General features: G+C 41.8%; 2 protein-coding genes across 4 annotated transcripts; one reads left to right on the plus strand and one right to left on the minus strand.

Moving 5' to 3' along the window:
• The first annotated feature begins 239 nt into the window (after positions 1–239).
• Positions 240–9,501, plus strand: nox1 (NADPH oxidase 1). Of its 2 annotated transcripts, none has more exons than XM_061079704.1 (13): positions 240–284; positions 444–539; positions 1,022–1,132; positions 1,617–1,701; positions 3,071–3,213; positions 4,107–4,300; positions 4,690–4,816; positions 4,923–5,015; positions 5,102–5,343; positions 7,267–7,429; positions 7,650–7,796; positions 8,265–8,389; positions 8,962–9,501. In XM_061079704.1, exons 1-13 carry the CDS (start codon positions 240–242, stop codon positions 9,086–9,088), a joined length of 1,698 nt encoding a protein of 565 aa, XP_060935687.1. In that variant the 3' UTR covers positions 9,089–9,501. The 2 variants fall into 2 exon arrangements, with proteins under 2 accessions (XP_060935687.1, XP_060935688.1); XM_061079705.1 differs by having other exon boundaries at positions 4,116–4,300.
• A 21-nt stretch (positions 9,502–9,522) lies between these two features.
• cstf2 (cleavage stimulation factor, 3' pre-RNA, subunit 2) lies at positions 9,523–19,191 on the minus strand. 2 transcript variants are annotated; one of them, XM_061079707.1, is made up of 13 exons: positions 19,089–19,191; positions 18,781–18,859; positions 17,133–17,302; positions 16,902–17,038; positions 15,900–16,019; positions 15,631–15,753; positions 15,138–15,255; positions 12,269–12,368; positions 11,686–11,885; positions 11,289–11,413; positions 10,640–10,714; positions 9,894–10,047; positions 9,523–9,799 (listed from the first exon to the last, which is right to left on the minus strand). In XM_061079707.1, exons 1-12 carry the CDS (start codon positions 19,189–19,191, stop codon positions 9,922–9,924), a joined length of 1,476 nt encoding a protein of 491 aa, XP_060935690.1. In that variant the 3' UTR covers positions 9,523–9,799; positions 9,894–9,921. The 2 variants fall into 2 exon arrangements, with proteins under 2 accessions (XP_060935690.1, XP_060935689.1); XM_061079706.1 differs by having other exon boundaries at positions 17,127–17,302.
• Positions 19,192–19,807: the final 616 nt, after the last annotated feature.

Consider the following 19,807-nt stretch of genomic DNA (forward strand, 5'->3'; position numbering starts at 1 on the left):
GAGTGGGGTTGTGACACCCACTTCCTCATTCCTGCAGCTGAGACGTGCGTTTGCAGAGCCTGCAGCTCCAGCAGGAAGGAATGTGGCTCTTCAGCTCCTCCGTGATTGTGTTGCTCCGTGTCCCACGTCACCTGTGCGAGGGGGAGGAGTCAGGAAGTGAGGGGTTAAAATAAAAACACGCATCAGGGCAGGTGGAAGATGCGGAGGACGAGGCTGCTGGTAAACACAACGTGCTCATCATGGCGAACTGCATCATCAACCATGGTCTCAGCTCCTTCATCCTGGTGAGTTCTCTGCACTCACACGTCAGGAGTCTCCATGTTTGCTCCAAAGTGTCCAAATAATCTGTGAGCGTCAGTGCCAAGTCTTTACGATGTAGGATTAGCATGCCCTCCCCCTTGTGTGAGTCTGTGTTGATGTTGTGTTGTGGTTTGTGTGTGCAGGTGGTCTGGATGGCCATCAACATCTTCCTGTTCCTCTGGTTCTACTTCTTCTATGATTTGGGAGATCAGTTCTACTACACGCGGCACCTGCTAGGGGTGAGTCCGGGGGAAACCCGCAGCTCGTCCTCAGAGGAACTGGGTCAGATGTGGTTCATTGTGTAATCACTGCTCAGAGGTTTTACTCAAGCAAAAGTGCCAATTCAATAAAGTAATATTGCAAGTCCTAGTATCAGCAAAATGCCCTCAAAGTAATACAACTTACTGTTCTGCAGAGAAGTTATGATTTATAGATACTGTTGTACTGTATAATATGAGTATATTTCAATTGTTAGAAACGAGTTTTAAATAATAATTTATTTCTGCTGATCATTTGGAAAAGTTCTGGATTTCTCTGTTCCTTGCATTTTTCTCTAGTATCTGTTTTTCCTCTTAAAAATTCAAACATGTTGCCTTTAAGGTTTAATCATATTAAACTATGTGTTCATATCTCTCTTTGGCTGCGTCAGGAGAGACACACAAAAGTAGTTTGAAACCGCAAACTTATTTGATTTATGGATCATATGTGTGATTTCTTTCAGCCCGCCTTGGCCTGGGCCAGAGCTCCTGCAGCCGTGCTGAACTTTAACTGCACGCTGATCCTGCTGCCGGTGTGCAGGAACCTGCTGTCTCTGTGCCGCGGCTCCTTCATGGTAACATCATCATCATAATAACATATCAAACCACGGAGCGACGCCCTGACTAGTAAATCTGAGCCATCCCACAAACTAGTTTGACTGCTTGGCCTGAATCAGATCTGTGATGATTCCACAGTGACACTCCCTGGCTCTCTGCTGTATTTATACATTTTATAGCCATATTTCATTCTAATGTTCGAATAGGGTTAGGTTCATTTTCATGTTACTATATATTTTATTTTCCAATATTACATGCTACTGTCATTAACATGCAATCTCAGTGTGGGAGGCTTTAAGAGTTATTCTGTGATATTTCAGCACAAGAGTATCAGCTTAATTAATCACCAGTTAACAGTATACGACTGTGAAATCCCCTCCGGGTTGAGTCACCTCACGGTTCATAAGAACCACCTTTGTATTGGACACAGAGTCGGTGGGGTTTGGTGTTCCTTGCTCAATGTCTGACTTTCCACTCTCCTCACTTCTTTTATCTCATCAGTGCTGCGGCAGAACAGTGAGGAAGCAACTGGACAAAAACATAAGTTTCCACAAGCTGGTGGCGTACATGATAGCACTGATGACAGGTGAGACCATGTTTATTGTTTGAGATGTGGCACAGATTGACATTTTCTTTCCGCATTCTCCTACCCATGCATAACACCGGTCAAAATGTCAAGAAGGCTCATGGTTAGATTTAGCCAAATAATAATAATAACTATTAATATGTAACACACTTACAAAGTGCTTGACTATAAGAAAAACAAACAGGTAAAAAGAAAATTTGAAATAGCCAAACAGCTCTGGAAAAACTTAGAAATGCTTGACTGAAAATATGACACTGGCTCAAACCAGCTTGGTTTCCTCTGGGCAGCTCATTCCACAGCTTCAGTTCTCTGAGTGCAAAGTGTCCCCTGTAGTTCACAACCTGGTCTCAGTGAGACATACCTCTGGCCGAGGATCTTGAGTTAAAATGGGCCACGAAGGCCTTAGATGTGACCTTAAAATTCTTACATAGATAATGAGCCAGTTTACAGAGGTCAGAAAAAAGATGTGATGTGAATTCAGCTGGAAGCGGAGCAGCCGAGTTGAAAACAATCTGTTGTTGTTTCAAAGTGTGTTGGTAGGACACAAAAAAGGTTGTTGGACTGTTGTTATAGTCAAGATGTAAGAAGATAAACTCAGGTACAACTGCTTCTGTAGATTTAAAAATAAGATCATCATTTTCTATATTTCTGAGGTGAATAAAAAACTAAAATTTGGACCTGTGACAAGCTGCTCTAATGAAACAGGACACCAGGAAATGTGATAGTGTCAATAAACGTCACACAGATAAATGTGATTCACCTGCATAACAATGAAAATAAAACTATAAAGTATGCAAGGATTACGGGAAGGAAAAACAGTACGGCGAAACCAAAAGTGACCCCAGACCCGTTCACTGAGGAACACCATACAGCACATGATAGTTTAATAGTGTAAACATCAAATCTGAGGAGGAAAATTGGAAAAGATCAAAATAAAAGTTACATTTGAGATGGTGCTCATGTTGATGAGAGTCACATTAAGCTGTCAGTGCAGAGTTATGACTATTATTAGATTATTAGACATGAATCTGTTTGTAATCCTGATAGGGAACATTTTAAATGTTTGCTCTGACACCAGTAATTCTACCCCTGCATGATGTGGAACCATTGTCTTTGGGAACCAGGGCCGGGGGGAGCAGCAAAATAAATATTGACCCAGGGTGTATTTAAGTGAGTTTCAGCTTATTTCTTGCCAAAGATAAGAGGAAATTTGGACCTTGAGTTCTGCAACTGCACATTTTTTAGCTGGGAAAACACTAAAAGTACAAGGCTAGGGATTTTTATTTTTCAATTTCATACCACTGTTATTAAAATGGCATCTGTGCAAATGACTGACCATGTAGCGCGTCTCCTCCCTGTGCTCCGACAGCTGTTCATATGATTGCACATTTGTTGAACGTGGAGTGGTACACCAACAGCCGACAAGGTCTTTACGACAAACTCAGCACGGCTCTGTCCAACTTGGAGGACGAAGGAAACACCACCTACCTGAACCCCATCCGCAGCACAGAAGTAAGTTTCATCCTCTTATCAGAATCACACTATCCCAATGAAATACAGACAAATCTCAAATGTGGAAAATCTAAATTATAATATCATATTTTCTTGCTTTCGACATTTTTAAAAATGTATAAAAATGTTAACATCACAAAATCTTTATTTATCCCACACGCATGGTAAATAAAAACAAGCTGTAACCAGAAAATAGCCATGATAAAATTGTAATGGGGTAAAAATAGCATTTTTTTTCTTTTGTGGAATTAAAGTAGAAAGTCTTCCCAAGTGGAAATTCTCTTAAATGAGAGACACGTTTCTCTTTTGACCAAAATGTTCAACTTCAGGGTGGAACTGGATTAAAAAATCAGGATAACACTGTATGTCTGGGAATGTATTTGCACCAATTCATCCAATAGTTAATATGTAATATCTGGATTAAAGTGGTGGACAAGCTGACAGACAGAAAGACGTCACCATCTTGAGTCCAGATCCCGGCGGTTAATGTGGCTGATGCAGTTGCCAATGCCTGGGTATTAAAATATCTGACTGGCAAACCACACAAGGACTCTAATGGCACTCAGCATTGCACGAATCTCTGACAAGACCCAATAGTCTCATTAAATTGAATCAAGCTTCACCGAATTCCACATGCTGATAAATATTAGCTTCCTAAATAATCCTTTTCTTGTCGAGATACATGAATTATTCTCTGAGAAACCAACAAAGACATTAAATAACAGCTTATCTTGCAATGTGAGAGAAATAAAAAACTCCTGGATCTGCACCAGAATGTTACTGGCAATCTTGGGGGTTAAAATCCTGAAATCTCTCTTCATCCTCATCATGTAAACAAACGTCCAAGTGTCCACGTTCTGCTCCGTCTTCATCTTCTTCTTCTCGTGTCTCAGAATCCGCAGCAGATCCCGACCTACTTTGTCTTCACCACCATCGCCGGCCTCACGGGCGTCATCATCACGCTGGCCCTCATCCTCATCATCACCTCCTCCATGGAGGTCATCAGGCGCAGCTACTTCGAGGTCTTCTGGTACACACATCATCTCTTCATCATCTTCTTCGCCGGTCTCGTCTTCCACGGAGCCGGGTAAGGGAAGGGGGGGGAAAAGACGTGGTTTTGAGAGCTGTGCAATATTTGCACTATTGCACATAATTGCACTATTGTTTTTTCTTCAGCTGTATATATATATATATATATATATATATATATATATATATATATATTATTTTCTATTTAAAATTTTTGATATTCTATTTAATACTATTTTATTCAAATTTTGTTGTTTTGTTGGTTGTAATTACTTGAGCATTGCTAGAAGAGAGCCTGTGACTCAAGCTTTTCATTGCCTGCGACTGCTTAATGTTATTGTTCCGCATTTGATAATAAATTCTTGAATCTTGAATCTTGAATCTTGATTCTTGTTGTTGTTGTTGTTTTGGCGAGCTGCTGGTTAAACTCCTTCGTCTCATCCGCAGACGCATCGTGAGGAGCCAGAACACGACAGGTTCGGCGCACAACTTCACCTTCTGCAAAGACCGGAGTGACGAATGGGGACTGATCCCTGAGTGTCCTGTCCCTCAGTTTGCAGGAGGGGAACCTGGGGTTTGTGTTTTTTAACTTACTCAGCTAGTTCAGCTGCCAGCACAAGAAAAAGCCTCACTTGATAACAGTTGGTTATATAATCACATTTCCCTGTCTGTTTTTGCAGACCTGGAAGTGGGTGATTGGCCCGATGATCCTGTATCTGTGTGAACGTCTGCTGCGTTTCATCCGCTACATGCAGAAAGTCGAATACAGGAAGGTGCGTTCGATTCGTGACTCGCCTGCTGGTTTCCTTGGTTACTCTGCAGCTTCAAGTTCTCTTAACCCGCTCCCTCCGCTCCACAGATCGTGATGCGGCCGTCCAAGGTGCTGGAGCTGCAGCTGGTGAAGAGCGGCTTCAAGATGGAGGTGGGTCAGTACGTCTTCCTCAACTGCCCGGCCATTTCTCAGCTGGAGTGGCACCCGTTCACCATGACCTCTGCCCCGGAGGAGGACTTCTTCAGCGTGCACATCCGCTCGGCCGGAGACTGGACCGACAAGCTCATCGACATCGTGCAGAAGCTGCCGGAGGGAGCTCAGGGGCCAAAGTGAGTTCAAACCAGAAGAAATATGTCTTTACTAAGCAGCTGCTGAGGTTGGAAATCATTATTCTTTACCTTGGGTTCGTGTTTAGAGGCAGCTCGGCCCTTTTTGTGCACTTTTTTAAGAGAGAACAATTTACACATTCACAAAAATAATCTATTTGGTTCTTCTGAGATCAGCATAAATCAGATAATTCCGCAGAAGCTCCAACGATGACCCTGCAGGGTTCCCAGGAGGAGGAAGCCATGTTAATACATTATAATTAAACAAATAAAACCAACAAAGCTAAAGTTTGAAACTTTTAGGGGAATTACAGGATATCTTTTCTGAAGCCTTGTTACACTTACACAGGACACAAGCAAATGTGAAAAGAAAACGCGTGCATTTTTTAATTCAGTGGATTTATCTCTATTTCGATGCATTATTAACTGAACATGACATTATACACCGTTCTAGTGTTGATAATCCCATTAAAAAGTAGTAAATGAACAACATTAAACTCAGGACTCCACCAGCTCTGTGTTTTTATTTTTTAACACAATGCCCCTTTTGAACTATTAAAACAAACATTTAGGAAAAGATAAAACTCTCTTGGTTTATTTCATGCTCCTGCACAGATTGAATCACGTCAATTCATTAGTTTGCATAATGATCCACAGAAATTACATTAATGTTTTTAATGTTAAAATGAGTTTTACACCTTCAGCAAAAATGTCTCTTCATTTCAAACCACCGCTGCCAATGTCAGCTGAGAAAAAAACTATGACACAGGATCAGTGAAGTGGCTCCACCTCTGTGCGGCTTTAGATCGCATCCCATCACACTTAGTCCAAATTGTTATGGAATTTTTTTTATGTATTACGGGGAACATAAAGATTATTGTGTTGTTATTGGAGTTAAAAAGGGATGTGTATAGGATACGGTCGAAAGCTCCCGAGCTGCAGCGACTTAATGATCCTCGAGGTGAGATGATTGTATCACAGCTTGTGTTTAATAAAAGCCGGTGTAGGGATGAGCTCAATGAACCAGCTCAGACTGTAAATGTTTGTTTGTGGCAGTAAAGTGAAATTCTGCAGATCTGTATCCCTCTAAAAATACACAATTAATATAGAAACGTTTTCATATAGATGCTGATTATAAAGACAGATAGGATTTGTTCTGTCAAGATCCAGGAATTATTCCCTTGACAATCTGTGAATGTTAAAGAAAGAAAGACATATCCCTTTGTCTGGATCTTCAACCCAAAAAAAAATTCTAGAAAAAAAAGGATAAAAGCTGCAAAATACTTTTTGAATCAAAGTTTTCTAGATTTACTATTGTGGTTCATTATGTGCATTTTAATATATGTATATATATATATATATATATATATATATATATATATATATATATATATATATATATATATATCTTAAATCCATATGATCGACCATCCAGTTTCTGCCTTGTTTTTTTTTTTTTTTTAACTTAAGTTTTGATTGAACTTTTCTAAGGCATGGTACATGGCAAATTAAACATGTTTCTTTATACAGGAACAAGTAGTATATGGTTGAGAATTGACTCTAATAACAGACTTCGCACATATTTTTCTCAAAAATAGGCAGCTACATAGGCTGCTTACAAAACAAAGTGAGTACATAATGATATCCACTCATACCTTCATTGCATACCTGCACACCCCACCATACATGCATACATCATATAGACATGTTGCTGAGGTATACAGTATTACAGGATCCCACTTGGCAGAAACACAGCAAAACAATAAAACCAGAGTCCTAGTGGGGATCATTATTCTCTCTCCCTTGTTTTTAACTTCATTGTGTTTCCCTTCCTGCAAGTTCCTCGAGTTTCAAAGACTCATTCATGGTTTAGTCTCTGGTTCTCCCCCCTGTTATCTCATCTTGTCATTCATCGTCTGTCCTCAGGATGGCTGTGGACGGTCCCTTCGGCACAGCCAGCGAGGACGTCTTCGCCTACGAGGTCAGCATGCTGGTCGGCGCCGGCATCGGAGTCACCCCCTTCGCCTCCATCCTCAAGTCCATCTGGTACAAGTTCAAGGACTCCAACCCTAAACTGCGCACCAGGAAGGTAAAGACTTCCTCGTGGCGTCACCTGATACTGACATTTACACCTGAGCAGCGATTTCACAACAACACACGGCTGAGACTGACTAGCGTTGGCCTGTCATTGTCTCTAGTACAAAGTGTGTCTGTCAGCAAACGCCCACATCAGAGGATGAGTCACCAGCAGCTTTGTAAACCTTCTTTTGAACTAAGAGGCTCATTTATCAACTTCTTTCTGTTTCCAGATCTACTTCTACTGGCTGTGCCGAGAGACTCACGCCTTCGAGTGGTTCGCCGACCTGCTGCAGGTGCTGGAGAGAGAGATGGAGGAGAGAGGGATGGGGCAGTTCCTCACCTACAAGCTCTTTCTGACCGGGTGGGACCAGAGCACCGTGAGTTCACGAGCCACACGGCACGTTACTCAAGTCTGTAGGAAGTTTTCTTAAACCAGGGGCCATAAATTAAATGTCCAACAGCCCTGCACAATTCCTGATTCTGTAAGGTGCAGTGGTCAATGTTTGCTCTACAGCTTTGAGCTAAGACACACATGACCTTTACAATCTAATGACTTCATCCTTGAGTCCAAGTGAACATTTGTGGACATTTTGGGGAAATCCCCTTTCGGCATTCTTAATATATTGCGTCCACAGGAATGGGACGGCTGGAAAACCCCCAAACATAATTTCTCCATAGAAAATCTGAAAAAATGTTCATATTGTCAGTAATGCTAGTAAGTGACAAGATTATTTCCAAATACTGACAAATAGGTGCATGTCAGGGTCAGTGGATTCAACCCCACTCCAGCTAAAGAGCAGATAAGTAATGTCTGTAACTCTTATTCTTCTCTCCTCGCGTCCCAGGCCAATCACGTAACGGTTCGTTTCGACGAGGACACGGACGTGGTGACCGGACTCAAACAGAAAACTCAGTACGGCCGACCCATCTGGGACAAGGAGTTCGAACAAGTCCGCAAAGAGAACCCCACGTAAGAGATTAATATACGTTTTTAAATTGTTATATAATTGTATAAGTGTCAGATGTTGGATTCTTCCTGTCCTGTATCAAAGTTTTGTACAGAGGTGAGAGACCCTTGGCTAACCTTCATCTCAGGTTAGCCACATGATGTCTTTAAAGGATATAAAAGTAGACAGTGAAGTTGTTTCCTACATGGACTCTGGGAAATGTCTGGAAAACTTGACATTTTCCAGTTTGTCTTTCACATGTGACGAAGGCAGCAGGAGGTTGTCTGAGTCCGACACGTTCACTACAACAGGAAAAACGAGGGGCGTGGCTCACTTTTTACATTTTCTAAAACTTAAAAGGAAAATGTTCAGGCTTAAGAAGAAACATGATGAGGGATCACAACAGCTTCTTCGTAAACCACAAATATAATCTTGGATATAAGAATGAGGTTGGATAAAATAAACCTTAGAATTGTACTTAAAACTTTTAATAAAAAGGAACTTGTTTGTTTCCATTGCTGCTATTGATGAACTTTTCCCATTCAAAGTTTGACATCTGAGATTGACCTCTCCCTCTGTTGTGTGGCTGCCTCAGGTCCGTGGTGGGGACTTTCCTCTGTGGCCCTGCAGTTCTGGCTACCGTCCTGGACAAGAAATGTGCCAAATACTCAGATGTGGATCCTCGGAAGACCAAGTTTTACTTCAACAAGGAGAACTTCTGAGCAGAGATGCCAGGAGAGAAGCATTTCGTTTGCTTGGATTAAATGAAGACGAGTACTGGTGACAAAGCTGCCTGACACAGGGCACTGGGTGTGTTTTAGCACGATGAGGAGTGGCGTGATCTCATTTCTGCAGCGTCCAGGAAATGATGAAACTATGAATCCTGACCTCACTTGACTTCAGACTCTGTGCTGTCAATTACACCTGTAATCTCACTGTATCATTTACCCCAAGTGGAGCAAGCTTTCTGATTTAAAAAACAATGGTTTATTATACCCGGTCACACTGGCTGCTGTTTCCTTGTTAACAGAAAGTGACACGTGAACCAGAAGGAAGTTGTGGGGGTAAGTTATAAATACTGATGTGATTTTCATTTATTGCCTTTCTTGTACAAACTGTTGACTCATGTTGAATTAAAAAAATCAAGAGGTCCTAGTATTTTTGTTTGTTTTATTGACAAAACAATATTCAGAAAGTTTCCAGAACAATAATATGAAAACAGCTTTGGGGGGGAAACGAATGAAACTTACTTTTCAACATAATCTGCTCACAAGTTTTGCTTATTTTTGAATCCAAAAGCTCTAACTTGACTCTTACATACAGAAGACAGACCATATGATAAAAAAAAAAAAAAACTATACAACGTTCCAGACTGTTAGAAAAGGAATCTTCCGATGTGTCGAAGCTGCAGGTGACCGGGTCCGTGTGGAGCCCTGAGATCATAAAGGAAGGAAAACAGAAATCATGAGTTACTCAGTGAGGATTCAAGAACGTTTCCAAACTTTTCCTATATGAGAGAAACTCCACCTGACGAGGGTCTTTGTACGTGGGGTCTTCACGGTGCACCCCCCGCAGTCTTCTGAATCTGCTCTTTGAGGATGAGAATGCTCTGCCGCTGCTCGGGGGGCAACATGGCGATCTGTTCGGGGGTCAGCTGCAGCACCTGCATGATCAGGGCGGCCTAAAAAAGAAGGGACACTTTTAGAAGGTAAAAGTTGTACGAACAATTCAAACAGCGGTTTGATAATAACCCAAATGCACTGCTGGGTTTAGATTTTTTTTTTAGTTATTTAAGTGAAGGAAGAAGATTTATGAGCTGTCAGGACGTCGCAGCTCATTTAACAACATGAATTTGCGTCACCGTCACTTCTTTACAAATCGGTCCGCACCCAGTTTCTACACACCCAGAAGGAAAGGAAAACTATCTCTTTATATTCTTTGGTAACAGGAAAAGTCAGAATTCCTTTTTTTGTTTTGTAACACCAGAAAATTCCAGCTTCGATTACACAAGCCCTGTTTTGTCCTTCAGGTTCACAGGATGACTTGCATTCAGTGAACGAGACGGAAAACAGGAAGCAGCATTTCGCTCTGAGGGGATTCAACGAGCTGCGGATGGACACAGATGATGTCTAACTGCTGGTAATTGATATTTGTGTTACAATGAGTTTGTCCTTTTTTCGGTTTTAGACATAAGATATTCGGATAAGATGATGAAGGTCATAAATCTTGGTAGTTTGTCAGAAAGCAGGGGAGTTAGATGACGTGACACTCACCTTCTCCTGGTCCTGTGTGGAGACCTGACTCTGACCCGGACTGAAGCCGCCGCCCGATGGAGGAGCACCAGAACCCTGCAGAACACACACAGTTAGTCTAACATCTTCATCAGGAGAGAGACAATCACCTCAAACATCTTTCTCCCCTCAAGAACACTATGACTTTCAGATGTTTTAAATTAAATGTGAAGTTACTGTTTATTTAACTGGTATCTACAGACTAGTGATTGAAGGGTCAAGTGGGAAAGATTAAGATTCGCTGTAAGAAATTACATATATAATCTGCCAACCGCAAATACACAGGAAGAATACATTTCGACAATAAAACAATATAATTAATTAAAGGCAGTGTAATTCCTCATCAAATTTAAAGAATAAATGTAGAATAAACACAGAAACATAAGTTATTGGAAGATTCATCGGACTTGTGTTGTAGAGGCTGTCGCTTGGAAGGTGACAATATCTATTTACTTTAGTTCTGGCCACTATTCCTCCAGTTGGACCAAGAGTTTATTTTTTAACAATCAAGACCTGGATGACTGAGAATCCTCTTCTGGTTTTAGCCACATCAAAACTTTTAAATCACATTAGCGGCAAACATTAAAATCAAACAGCCATGGCAGACTGAGACACAGGGAGTTGCTGTTACCGGTCTTGCAGGTGGAGGAGCGTTAGGACCCATGTTGTGAGAGGGGGGGCCTTGCATTGCCCCTGCCATGGGAACCCTCTGTGCAGCAACTGGGCCACGAGTATCCATCGCTCTCGGGTCGCGACCTGCAGAGTGAAACAAAACCCCACCTGGCTGAATACTGAGTGAACCACTGGTGTGTACATGAAGAACTGATGAGGTGATCTGCTTCTTGAGACATGTTGACATCGATGACAGTAAAGATAAATGAGGGAAGAAGTGAATTCAAAGATATAGACTATAGTCTTTGTTGAAGCGTAACCATAGTAGCAGGAATAGAAAATTGGGACCGAAACTGCATTTGAAAATAATTTTAACTCCAATAAGTTTGGGGTTGGCGCGTTTGCAGAGCAGTTACCTCTGGTTTCCATCGGAGGTCCCCGTTGTTCCATCATCGGGGGCCCTCTTGGGTCCCCAATCATGTTCCGGGGTTCACCCATAGGTGGGCCCCTCATGTCCATCGGGGGTCCTCTCATATCTGGAGGGGGGCCACTTGCCATCGGGGACATGTGTACAGGTGGGGCTTGGTGTTGTGGTGGAGCAGCCATGTAGCCGCGGCTTAATGGACGCACAAAGAAATAAAGACAATCAGGTTTGTGAAAAACAAAGCTGGCGAGTCACTGAGAACTGAATTAAGTTACTGGAAATTGACCATTTCCTTCTGCTGCTGCCAAAACATAAACTGCAACTGATACAGGGTTTCTGAGGCCAACACTGAATTTAACACTCAAGACGTTTTTCAGGCCCTGTGGCATTTATTGATTGGACAGATCCAAATCCTGAAAGAGGGAGATAGTGAGGGAGACAAGTGGGAAAGAGCCGGGACGGAAATGAAGCTGCAGCCGCCACTGGCATTGTCTGAAGTCAAATTGTCGCTACTCCAAAAATCAACACAACCAGCTGAATTATTAATGAAATGAGATGTGAATTTAATTTCTTACTTGGGTTCTATGACCTCTCCAGTGACAGACAGCAGAGTTCCTCCTCTGGGGTCATTAGGACCATCACCCAGCAGGCCTCTGGGGGGGATTCCACCTGGTCCTGAGAGCAGAAGAAACACATATTCAACAACATGAATACACAACATTAAAAAGGCACGTCTCTATTCACTGACCAGGAAATGATTGATGACTAATCCAATAAATGGGCGGAAATTCCGAGCAAGTGAAACCACACAGAAAAATATAAAGAGGTGTTTGCAAAGGATGGAGATTTATAGCTTTATAAAGTTCGCGATAAGTAGGGAACAGTAAACATAGCAAACTGCAGCAGCCCCGACAACACAACAGGAGACATGAGGAGGAGCAGGGCAGAAGAAAGAAGAAAATTCTGTCTACCGTCAAATTAAAAAGGGAGGAAAAGGGTTATCACAAATCTCATGCTGTAAAAACTATCCCGATACAGTGAATCTGACATGAATATTAATCTAAAAAACATGTCTGGGTTCAACATTTGTTCAATATTTACTTTAGTCCAACTAGATATAGTCTGATCTGTTGCATCTACAACAGGACAAACTCATGTTAAACTAATGGCATAACAGTGGACATTTTATTTATGACAACTGATGATCACAAAAAAGATCACGGGAAAATAACCGTGAACTTTGAGTTTATAAGATGCAGAGACGGACTCTTCAGGATGTGATTCATCACTGCAGCAAAATCAAACTTTCATGACAAAATGCCAAAACGTGGCAGAAACAAAATGATAACAGACAGAGGGAAATCAAAATCCCAACATGCTCCTTCATTTTTTCCTCGGGGGAAAACAGGAGTCACCCCTGCACAAGCACTGCAGAGGAACAATCAACCAGCCCGAGTGGACAACCTGCTGTGCTGAGCTGATGAGCCCCCCCCTGTGGAATTGTCAGCCTGCTTCACAGAATCCTAAGATGCAAACGTGGACCGAAGTGGAGTGCTCTCTTTAACTGGCGACCATCAGGCCGTACAATGCAGTCCGATCTGTAGAGAGCTCCGGGCAGAAAGCCTGCTCCATCTGCACCGACTGGCTTGAATCCTTAAGGAGCTATTTCTGCGCCTGACACATACGTGTGCACTTTGTCCGTCTATAGCAGTTCTTATAACACTGGCTAAGTATTTAAATCACAGGATATTTACCTCAAGTATCTATTTAAAGATTGTGTTTTCTTATTGCAATTAAACTGCATATTCACCTCTTGTCAGAGAACTGTTGCTGCTAATTAAATCATGTTCCTTGCACTTCTCGATTGACAGCTTCCCATCAAATTAATAGCAGTACTATTGTCTGAAGAATCTGACTAACAGATTTTCCACAAGATAAACAAGTATCACTTTACAATGAACAATGGTCATTTGAATTTAAAACACTCAACACTCAACCACTAATCCCTGCATTTAAGTAGCACCCATTTAAAATAAAGGCGTTTGGCTTCAACAGTAACACAAACTAATCATGCAAAGACACTTCCAGCCCAAACTTGTATTTGTTTGCATCACATGCAACCACAACTACCACAACACATTCTGATTCAGCTACGCTAATAGTGTTCATTGCCTTTGCTCGATAACGGCTTAAAAGTCTTAAGGGTTCATATGAGATAAAGTGGACGTGCATTCTAAAAACCTGTACGTCCTAATTTCAGATGTTCTGTATGTTCGGACAGTGGCCGCTCATGACAGTCCTACAACCGGACTGAACTGAGGGAGGACAGTGATACCTGGAGGACGCTCGACGGCCGCCTGGCCGGACGATCCTGTGGGAGAATGCTGAAGGTTTCCTGAGCCAGCAGTAAAGTGAAAAGAACAGGAGACACAAAACTCAAGAAAGCAAAGCAACACTGACAAGTTTGAAGCGTGCTCATTTAACACACATGCACGGACACAGGGTTGTATTTTTATCTTAGTGAGGACACTCATTGACATAATATATTCCCTAGACCCTAACCATCCAAACTAAGTGCTTAACCCAAACACTTACCCAAACCTCATTAAAACTCTAACCCTCAAACAGCCTATTGAAAAAGTGAGGACTGGCAAAAATATCCTCACTCTGTTGGGTCTATGCTTAAAATGGTCCTCACAAAGAGGTACAAGAACACACATATTCAGCTACACACACATACACAGACACACACACACACACACACAGGGTTGAAGAGGGGAACTTGACATTAGACAATATAAATGTATAAATAGAAAGTTTCTGTTCTAGATCCTCCAGAGTCGAGTTGACAGTACATCTACTAATCACAGGCCTCTGGTGACACCTAGTGACTCCAGTGAGCCATTACACCATAAAATTAGGTAAAATTATGCCTCAAAAATAGCACAAAAAAAAATTCAGTATTTTACCCAAATTTTTGGGTGAACTTCAGTTGAGAATGTGTTTTATAAACATGGACTTTTACAAATGTAAATACTAAATTAACAAAATAGATGTAATCACTGCAATGCATGACTGTGCCTATGTTTAAAATAGTTCTGAGACTAACAGCTAAATCCATGAGGGAGATTTGCTTCACAAAACGTTTTTCATATTCATTATATTATTTGACATTATTACCTGGGTATCAAATGTTTGATCTTCAACCAGTCTGAACGTTAATTTTACCAAAAATATACAGCTTTGCCTTTTTTTATTAGTAGGAGAAATACATCTTTAACCTATAATTCTTATAAACTTTTGACATGTGACAATAAATAAATAAAGGTACCAATGATCAGTTTGTAGTCAAGTGAGACAGATGCAATGAAACAGTCACATATCTGGAACATAAGGATGATGCTTTCACAACCAGTTGAGTTGCTGATGCAGCTTGATGTTTACCTGGAGGTCCGGCTGGTCCTGTTCCAGGTCCTGGACCCGGTCCAGGACTTTGTCCTGGGACAGGACCCATGTTGGGGGGTTGCATCATCTGAGGGGCTCCATTAACATGCATTCCAGGCTGATCATATTCCACAATTTTAAGAAAAGAAAAAAAGAATAGAAATATCATAGAACACACCAACAAATTAACATAAATATTCGTCATCAGATCAATTTTTACATAAACAATCTTTAAGGTATGATTTGGAACGACACAAAAAAAATTAGAAGGCAAAGTTCACCTTTGATCAACTTTATTTCATCGGCATGTCGAGTAAATTATTACACAAACACTACAAACAGTAGCATCACCGTCCAACAGCATTTACAGTTTGTGACCCAAATGATCAAGGACTATTTATTACCCAGCACAGAACTGTGACGTGTCATTTTTTCGGGCCAAGTTCAGGGAAGTTCTGTGAACGTGTGAAACTGCATGAAAGTGACTACTCACCTGGGGCTGGGGCTGAGACACTGGCATGCTGGGCTGTACAGGAGGTGGATTGACCGGTGGCCCTCCTCCACTCTGGCCGCTGGGAGCCAGACTCTGGACTTGGGTTTGACGGTGGAGCATTTTCTGTAAACGGAACAAATGGATCAGAATCCCTCAAAAATGAGTGGATACTGAAGTGCAGACTAACATTTATCGCTACTGTCGAATTACAAAGTCGCAGTTGAATAAAAATTAACTAATCTCTTCATTCTCAATCTGGCTTCTCTCACCAAGGCTATCTCAGGGTCGACGATCCGCATGACCACCTGGGCCTGCAGCAGAGCGTAGGACAGCTGAGGGTTCTGCAGCAGCATGTTCCTCGCCTCCTGGGGACTGTTCTGCACACACAGCTGGAGAGAGACACACCACATTGTCACCAAACAGAATCTGGTAAAATGATGTTATAATCTACATGAAAAATATCACAACTGGGCAGGAAAAAAACCCATCATTGCCTCGTGAGTTTTTACTTCTTGACAGGTTGAAATTAATCTCTTTAAACTTAAGTTGTTTGTGGACATGTGCTGCAACAGCACAGAACATTAGACAAAGGCAACAATATCAGTCGCATCAGGATCAGGAGCTCAAACAGCCGCACTCTGATCAGCATGTGGAGCTGTCCGACTGACACAGGCTTCGGTGCACCAAACACTTTTCCAGTCAGGAGAAAAATGTCTGCAGTGTGTTGTTTCTTTGAGCTTAATGAAGCAGACTGCCAGCTGTGCAAAGATAAGGCTTCTCTGGCAGAGCTGAGAGAGAGAGCCTCTGTTAATGAAAGCAAAGGAAGTGCATTTCCATAATGTGGTCGTCCTGTAGGCAATTCAAACAGAGAGAAATGCTTGTGCCCATCTTTTCTTGAAGAATTAAGAGCGCAAGCAGCAGGAAACATGCAGCCTGAGAACGTGCATTTGTGAAAAGGAACCTTACAATAGCTTCACTGCGAGTCCTCATTAGATATCTGTTGTTTTGAATTATACGTACACACAATCATTTTGCATAAAAGCAACATTATAATATATAAATGCCACAGATGTGCCAGTTCCAGAGGTTGGGTCATAACTTACTGAACTGGTAAGGGAACCTCTTACCATCTTATTTAGACCTTGGAAATTACTAAATGAATCAATTGAAATTGTATATAAGAAAATGAATGGAAAGGTAAATGTCTCAATTAGTGTGAGACCAGTATTATCCTAACAAAATGCTAGAGAAAGCCAGAAAAGCAAACCAACCTTCATCTGTTTCATGAGCTCAAACATCTGCTCTGGAGGCAGACTGGCCACGGCTCTGCTGATGGACTCCGGGGCCTCGTGTGTCTGCACATGTTCTCCATAAGGAGACTCGATAATGGGGGTTCCGGTTCCCAAACCTGGGCATGAAAAAAGTTTCAGAGCACTGTAGCTTTTTTACAGAAATCTTCTATTTGAAAGAATCGCAAATAAAAAAAAAACACTCACACATACTTTTGAGCTCCTCCTTGTTTTTCTCACTGGCTGCATTGTCAACACGGAGAGCCCTACCGCTGAACTCTCTCCCGTTCAGGTTCCGCATGGCACTGAGGGCCGTCTCCTGGTCCTGATACTCACAGAAGCCATATCCCTTGGGCTTACCTGTCTCCCTGTCATATACTAACCTGAAAACCAGAGTGACGATGACAATGAGGACAATCGCTACTTGCTGAAAGTTTACCAACATGAGCTGGGGAGGTTCTTGTTTAACTTTAAAATACGAATCTTAGGAGCTTGAACTGGTGCTTTGACCGAGAAAGGTCTGACATTAACAAGAGAAACGTGGTTCATAGTTGGACTCTGGTTATAGGGCACATCAGACAGCTAAAAGGTAAAGAAGAGGATGTCGAACACTGACGTAACAGGGAGTGAGTGGACTGAAGGTTTCTCACATCTGAATGGTGTAGATCACACTGAATATAGCATGTAACACATACCATTGAAAGGTAACTCAAACTAATGTGTTCTAATAAAACAGTCCTATAAGTAGATCTACCTTCATGAATCTTCTATTATGCAAAACTGCCATAAAGTTCATAAGTCAAATTTGTGATACTTAAGCAGGATGTTCAGTCAGTGATGCTGTTGCATGGTGTTCCTATTATACTGTGCACATCAATACAAACAGTGAATCCAGGATAGCCAGCACACATCAGACAAGCTACTTCTGTTGATAGTTTTAAGATGCAACTCAAGACCTGTTTCTATGATCTTGCTTTTTATAAAAAAAATTTTTTTAACAACCATTGCTTTTGTTTATTTTTAGGGCCCGAGCACTGACATCAAAGGTGTCAGGTGAGACCCTATTGAAATTGTAAGGATTATTATTATTATTATTCAGGCAAATGAATTGGCTTTTTGAGGGCTTTACCATGCTCAACTTCTTACCAAAATTTGCAGAAAGTTAGAAAGTGGTGAAAATTTACGTATTCTGAAGGAAATTTTCAATGGGCGTCGCAAAATGGCTCAACGGTGCCCCCCGAGACCCCTGGAACATGTTCACATTGACCGGTCTTCACAAAAATCGATATACAGGTGTATCATGACCAGACAAACAAAAAAGTCTTTAGGTGCAATTGGAAAAACACAACAGGAAGCCTGCTATCTTGCATTTAGTGGCCATTTTGGCCGTATTCCACATTTTTACTTTGATGTACTTGTACCAGGGCTTTCATCGGATCAACTTCAAATTGAGATGAGTGTCATCCGACAAGATGGAGATAAAAAGTGACTGACGGATTTTTTTTTAGTCCTTTTAACTTGTTGTTATACCCTTTGCTAGTTTTATACTTCAATTCCTAAGTCTGTTTTATTGCTAACGTGTTCTAATTGTAAAAACCCTTTGAGCTTCATATTATGTATGAGAGTTGCAGTATACATAAAATGTATTAAAGTTAAAGCTTGGTGTACCTAATAAACTGATAACTGAGTGTATACAGGTACAGATACACATCGTGAATCGTTCTTTGTGAGGAGAAAACTCAAAATGTCGAGAGGAACATAAAGGAATAAACGTGATATTGACACTTTGATGGAGTATATTATTATTTATGAATTGAGGTTTAAGTGTCCAGTGTTTGGATGAAGATTCTCTTTCACTCACCTGAAGCTGACAACGAGTCCCACTTCAGAAAAGATGTCTTTGAGCTGCTCCTCTGTGGCTTCGTACGGGATGTTCCCCACTAAACAATAAATACAGAATTATAAGTTAAATACACAAAGAGGTGACAATAAATAAAATACAACTTTCCAGGGCAGTGTAAAGTTTTGCCTCCTCGTTGTGCTCGGCTAACGGCGTCACTAGCCTCGTTAGCAAGCCTCCATTCATCAGCGACTTGTTACGTTTTTACCGGATTAACCGGGAGGAACCTGGAGGAACCGGGGGGAGCACCGGGGGAGGGGGGGACTCACCGAACACGGACCGTAGCGACCGGTCGACCGCTGGGTCTCTGTTGGCGGCGAGAGCGGCGGCAGCGGCGGCGGCGGCGGCGGCTGCAGCGGCGACGTTCGCCATTTTGAGGGGGACAGTAAACGATGCGACACCCGGAAGTGAGAAAGTTACGATATCCGTTGGTCCGCGAGGAAACGGGTCAGATTTATTTGTTTTAAAAAAAACAGCGTCAGAGTGGAAATTAACCGCTAATTGTGTTTTTAGATTTAATATTTAATATTTAAAATGAAATAAAATCGATAGTGGTCGTTAAAAAAGTCAGAGTAAAGAGTTCGAGCAGTAGGACTGTAGATGGCGCTGTTGTCCCGCTCGAGTGGAGCCCGAGGACCTGGTGGCGACGGACCGATGAGGCTGCAGAGCTCGAACCAGACAAATGGCTCCTGGTGAAGAGCTGGTGAGTGTTTCCTCAAGAGTTAATCATCTGTAACGTGTTTACTATCTGCTGTGGTTCACTCCCAGTCTGAGTGGAGAGGGGGCCGGATGTGTGTTGGTCTGAGGGGAGTTCTTCTTCTGCAGCTCTTCATCAACGCTCTGCTTTTCTCTCGTTAACATGGACGATAAAGATAGAACAAGTAAATAAGTTGTTATTAAGTCAGTGTTTAGTAAGTTTACTCAGTGTTTAGTTTGCTAACTGTGCTTTAACGTTTGAAGTTCAAGAAATTAAAAAGTCAATTTGCTG

The sequence above is a fragment of the Limanda limanda genome, chromosome 10, assembly GCF_963576545.1.
Source record: "Limanda limanda chromosome 10, fLimLim1.1, whole genome shotgun sequence".
Lineage (NCBI taxonomy): Eukaryota > Metazoa > Chordata > Actinopteri > Pleuronectiformes > Pleuronectidae > Limanda > Limanda limanda.

Bases quoted from the DNA above. Each gene is read 5' to 3' on its own strand.
- nox1 (XM_061079704.1), top strand. From the start codon at position 240: ATGGCGAACTGCATCATCAACCATGGTCTCAGCTCCTTCATCCTG. The intron at 1,133-1,616 runs GTAACATCATCA...TTATCTCATCAG, and splicing joins TGTGCCGCGGCTCCTTCATG to TGCTGCGGCAGAACAGTGAG. The intron at 4,817-4,922 runs GTTTGTGTTTTT...CTGTTTTTGCAG, and splicing joins TTGCAGGAGGGGAACCTGGG to ACCTGGAAGTGGGTGATTGG.
- cstf2 (XM_061079706.1), bottom strand. From the start codon at position 19,191: ATGGCGAACGTCGCCGCTGCAGCCGCCGCCGCCGCCGCCGCTGCCGCC. The intron at 11,414-11,685 runs GTAACTGCTCTG...TTCACTCTGCAG, and splicing joins ACCTCCGATGGAAACCAGAG to GTCGCGACCCGAGAGCGATG. The intron at 10,715-11,288 runs GTAACAGCAACT...TGTGTTCTGCAG, and splicing joins CTCCTCCACCTGCAAGACCG to GGTTCTGGTGCTCCTCCATC.